This window comes from Seriola dumerili, unplaced genomic scaffold (genome assembly GCF_002260705.1).
Source record: "Seriola dumerili isolate Sdu_G_001 unplaced genomic scaffold, Sdu_1.0 BDQW01000192.1, whole genome shotgun sequence".
Taxonomy (NCBI): domain Eukaryota; kingdom Metazoa; phylum Chordata; class Actinopteri; order Carangiformes; family Carangidae; genus Seriola; species Seriola dumerili.
Window position 1 is genome coordinate 408,699 of NW_019174447.1, and position 5,381 is coordinate 414,079.

Below are 5,381 nucleotides of genomic sequence, written 5' to 3' on the forward strand. Positions count from 1 at the left end.
ATAACGGCACCTGGCACAAACAGCTCTCATTTATGTGTCTAAACCAGTTTTCTGTGGAAGGTTTCTAAAGCTTTTGGTCCGTATGACTGTCATGGTTTCCAGACCCTGCTCAGCCATTTCTGCGGCAGGTTGGTAGCTACAACATGTGCAGCTGCTTAAGTCCAGTATAAGGAACTTGATTTTTTATTTTTATTTTTATTTATTTAGTTATTGTCTGTTTTACTCCAAGTTACAAACAAATACAAAAAGCTAATTGGCAGAAAGCTCACAGGACGGTAGCCATTCCCCTTACATGCGCGCACACACGCTCACGCTCACATTCACACACACAGACACACATTCACACTGCAACTACACACAGTGAACTGGGTACATTTAGAAATGCCAATATCTATATACATCCCTTTTGGAACATGAATCCAATAATTAGCCTACAATAATAATAATAACAATAATATGCAGTTACATTTTTTGAATAATAGAGTTATACACAACATTATGGATGGATACGGAGATGTAGGAAGGCCTGATTTGTTTTTACACACACACACTCGCACCTTCCCCTGCTTCCTCATTTAAAATTGTAGCAGTATTTGAATGAAAGGTAACTGACAGAGAGGGAGGAAGGGGGAGGTAGGGGAGGCAGCGGGGGACTCATGGACTATACACGTGTAATTTGCAGTAAATAACTTAGAATAAGAGCTCACATGCTAACTTTTCTCGAAAGCACTTTGTCAATTACAAAACATCGCACTTTGACACACAAACAATATTCAGACCTTGAACAACAGGTAGCCATAAGGTTGTAAGGTAGGACGTATAGGTAGAAATGTTAGGTAGCATATTTATCCTCGACTCCTTTCCTCCACACAGCTATTTAAAAACGACGAGAACATACAGGAACACTAAGTTTCTTTTTTTTAGAAGAGCAAAGTACCACAGTCATTTTTTTTTTTTTTACATTGCCCTTAAACACCAAAGACCAACAAATAAAAAGTGCTGCGCTTGTTGAACAGTACTCGGTAGATGAAAGGAAGTGTTTTTGAAATCTAGATCTGGAATCTGTGTGATAGACATATTTCTTCATCACGTCTTCTTCTTTTATTCCACTCTCTTCTTCACTGGCTTCTGTTGTTTTCTGTGTTTTTCTTCATTTTTTTTGTCTCTTATTTCCCTACCGGGAAGTCTGTGCACGGTAGTAACCTTTTCAAAGAGATGGATCTTTCTTTTTTTTTCTTTTTATTTTGAAGGGTTAATTTTCTTCAGGGTTGGAAGGCGCTGCCGGCGGCGGTGAGGCTCATGTTTTTCAGTTTGTTGTCCTTCTTCCACTTCATCCTCCGGTTCTGGAACCAGATCTTGATCTGCCGCTCTGTCAGGCAGAGCGCGTGCGCGATCTCGATCCGCCGCCGCCGCGTGAGGTACCGGTTGAAGTGGAACTCCTTCTCCAGCTCGAGCGTCTGGTAGCGGGTGTACGCCGTCCGTGCCCGTTTCCCGTCGGGGCCCGTCATATCTGAAGGGTGTGGAGCGGACACAAGGCAGAGCGGGACATGAACGGGTGAATAGGTAGAAATGAAAACAGACACTATAACGCACCTCAAGCTGTGCTCTAAAATACAACCGGATCAATTCTTTTTTAGCCTCACCTCTATATGCTTCACACACACACACACACACACACACACACACACACACACACACACACACACACACACACACACACACACACACACACACACACACACACACAATACAGGACAGATTTCACCCATAGTTTAATCTGAATCAACAGAAGTCTTTCTTCTTCCCACATTTTATTCCTTTCATTTCATTGTCATACCACTGTTTTCTTTTTAAGTTACCCTCCACATTCCCACTTGCCCCCTCTGTCTAGCTCCCTTCAGGGTTTTATTGCCCCGTCCTCTGCCTCACCTCCCTAATAAAGTTCCCACACGTAAAAACGCTTCACTTGTCAAAGGAGCAACAGCTTCCAAAGCCTTCCTGGCCTCTCTTTCTTTTTTCTCTCCCCCCTCCACCCTCCACCACCACCCGGCTCTGTCTGTGCTCCTCAGCCATGTTGGGCTTTTGCTGCCCGGCTCGCTTCTCCCCTGACAGATTTATGACGCTTTTGTGGAATTTTCTTAAAATAAAAAAAGAGGGAGAAAAGGCAGAGGAGGCAACCATGGCGTCACAGGCTGCTACAGGGGGGAATGTAGAGCGAATTGCCCCCTGATGCCCTGAGAAAACACGTTGATAGCAAACTTCAGATGGTTAATCAGAGGGTGGCCAGCTGTCCTGTTTACTCACTCTCATTTTCCAAATCAATAAAAAATAAATTGAAATATTCACATAACTTTTTATCTGCGTAAAAACAAGAAGCAAAATAAAATAGGCTACATTTCGAGATTTTCTGGGAGACTTAAACGCCTCACTGCCTTGACTTTTAACAGTCGTGAAAATATGAAATTGACGCAGAGGAAAAAGGCTTGGTGGGGTGTAGACAAAACGAGGAACCGTGACTAATTGTGTGTCTTTCAGCTATTCTCAAGCAGCCACTTTACTCAAATCATATCAAAGCAGTAACAGCCGAAGTCTGCTGAGTCTGTAGAGGGTGTACAAAGAGGCTCAGAGCACCGTGGCTCCCCGTGTAGCTTCCTCCACAACTAAACTGTCACCAGCCCCATGTGTCCAAACATTTAGGCTACACTACAATCTCTCTATCCAGCATTGTGGATATCATCGCCCTGGAACCTCTGATAGGGAGCTGACATGTTGTGAACAGGAGAGCAGCGTGTACCATGGCTAATGTGCAGCTTTCTCATCCAGGGGAATATCTGTGGTGTCTGAGCCTCGCTGCCCGCCGTGCTGCCAGCGGCTGATCCCGCCGCGCCGCCCTCCTGCTTCTGCTCTGCAGGCTGCGGGTGTCCGGTCCTGGAGGGCGGGTTGCCGCCGCGGCCAGCGTCCTGTTTGTGGTGCAACAACTCATCGGTCTCTGGCGACGCGTCGTCCAGCTCCGTGAAGCGCTGCACTGTGCCGCCGCCGCCGCCGCCGCCTCCGCCGCCGCCACCGGAGGAGTTGGAGGACAGGTTTGGAGAGCTGAGATTACCGCTTCCTGGTTGCTCCGAGCGGGGAGACGAGCTCTGGGCGCCCAGCTTGTTGTCTCCACCGCCGGGTGACAGGAGGGAGTCTGCCGCGGAGGCAAGGGAGCAGCTGGACGGCTGTCTGAAGCTCCTCTCCGGGGCCGGGGAGCCGAAGCCCCGGGAGTCCCCGACGACTGAGCCGCCCCCGAAGTGTCCTCCAGTGTTGGCGGCGCCGCTGCTCCCCCCTCCCCGGTTGGTGACGGTCAGATCCATGCCATTGTAGCTGTAGCCATAAGAGCCCGTAGCATGGTGCATTGTGGCGGAGGACGAGTCCCTGTACGTCCCGCCGTTCATTGCGCCGCTGCTGGCTCCATAATTTAGCAGCTGATAGTCGGGGCCATTTGGATAGCGCCCCGAGAACGAGTTTACAAAGTAAGAGCTCATTTAGGTTGTTTTAGAGAGTTGCAGTCTTACAGTTAAGTGCTAAGGGGCGCTTGATTTGTTAGATTTCTCTTGGTCGTTATAACGCGGGTACTTTCAACGATTTATGATGTATTAGTGAATTATGGCGTTGCACTGTACTTCGTTTTTAGCTATGTATGCGCCGTCCAAATATGGGGGTGGGGTGGTGTGTGTGTGTGTGTGTGTATGTGTGTGTGTGTGAGGGGGGAGGTGAGGGGTGAGGTGAGGGAGGAGAGAGAGAAACAGAGAGAAAGAGGAGGTGCGGTCACGTGCTTTTGTTGACCAGTCGTAAATTCTCGCCGATGACTTTGGAGAGGTAATTCATGCTCTGAGGTTTCTAATGATGAAGGGATGGGCGGGGGAAGCTCTCTCTCTCTCTCTCTCTCTCTCTCTCTCTCTCTCTCTCTCTCTCTCTCTCTCTCTCTCTCTCTCTCTCAACCTTTTATTCCGCTGCCGGAGGTGCCGGGGTGAGCTCAGAGCGCCACCTACTGCAAACATTATTTATTGCACCGATCAAAAAGACTGAAAGAGAAGAGAAAGTACAGTCCACAAAGAGTGAGAGAGCTGTTGTAAATATCTCTTCTCTCTCTCTTCTCTCTCCTCTCTCTCTCTCAACTGCGTGTGTCTCATCACTGTTCACTGAACCTTTGTTTAAGGCCAGAAGTTAGGAAACATAAACAATCAATTATCTGTTAATAATGACACAGCTATTGATGCTGTATTCCACAATAAAATAATAATAATAATAATAATATAATAATAATAATAATAATATAATAATAATAATAATAATATCAGTGAATTAACAACGGTCCCAAATATGAGCAAACCCTTTACTGCGCATAAAGTGCCGCGCGTTTCTGCGTCATTCTGCGGCGCACATAACAGCTATAACAAGATGCGGTGATGCGTTCACGCCGCGAGAATCCTCCCTGAAGCTTTACACACCAAATTCAACCAAAGAGCTCACCCTCTCTGATGATCTATATTTACCTAGTTTATCCATTTCACACTCATCATCCAAAATCAGTGCAGTGAGTTTTATTTATTCATTTTCAGTGTTTGGTGTTACCAGGAGGGCTCTGTTCACAGAAACTGTTTACAGTGACCAAAACTTAACCAATAACTTAGGCTATTTTGTCCATTCTTTTTTCTTTCTTTCTTTCTTTCTTCTTCTTCGTTTGCCTGTCTCTCTCACCTCCCTCCCTCCCTCCCTCCAGCTGCAGAGGAATGGTAACTGATCTGTGACGTCCAAACTGGATGGAAATCTCCTGATTTATGATTTGTTGATTCGGGTTGGGATGCATTTCAGCCAGGGTGCCTCTGTGTGTCTGAGTGTGCGTGTGTTATTGTAGTAGGCCTCAATGTGCACTCTGGTGTGCATATTCATTGTGACTCTGACACACAAACACACAACACCACACACACACACACACACAACACACTACACATACAACGCTACATGCACAGGGCCAGAACATGGGACAGATGAAGAATTCCAGATTTCTGTGTGTGAAATGATACAATGAATGCGCTCTGTGGGGGTGTGTGTGTGTGTCTGTAAATGTGGTCCTGCGTGTGTGTGTGTGGTGTGTGTGTGTGTGTGTGTGTGTGTGTGTGTTGTGTGTAGTTGCAGGCAGATTTCAGACACTCAGCTGCTCGCACACGGAGCATCAGCGAGAGAACCAAGCAGCTGGAATGGAATATTCCTTGAATATTCCAAAATACCCGGGCAGATAAAAAACTGCTGCAAGAGCTGCACCAAAGGAAAAAATCCCACCAAACAGAATCCCAGATTTATTATTTTACCCACAAAGTTTTGATATCAACACTAAATCAGCT

At 46.5% G+C, this 5,381-nt stretch overlaps 1 protein-coding gene across 2 annotated transcripts in view; it reads right to left on the minus strand.

The window, feature by feature from the left end:
• Positions 1 to 227: 227 nt before the first annotated feature.
• The window catches only part of LOC111227937 (homeobox protein Hox-B6a-like), a 12,833-nt gene continuing 7,679 nt past the window's right edge, over positions 228 to 5,381 (minus strand). The window contains exons 1-2 of one of the 2 annotated variants that reach the window (XM_022753682.1): positions 2,795 to 3,602; positions 228 to 1,510 (exon numbers count right to left, since the gene is read on the minus strand). In XM_022753682.1, the coding sequence (XP_022609403.1) occupies positions 1,263 to 1,510; positions 2,795 to 3,521 (975 nt within the window). In that variant the 5' untranslated portion in view covers positions 3,522 to 3,602 and the 3' untranslated portion in view covers positions 228 to 1,262. Of the gene's footprint in view, positions 1,511 to 2,794; positions 3,603 to 5,381 lie in introns of those variants that run through there. The other variant, XM_022753684.1, reaches the window with a different exon arrangement.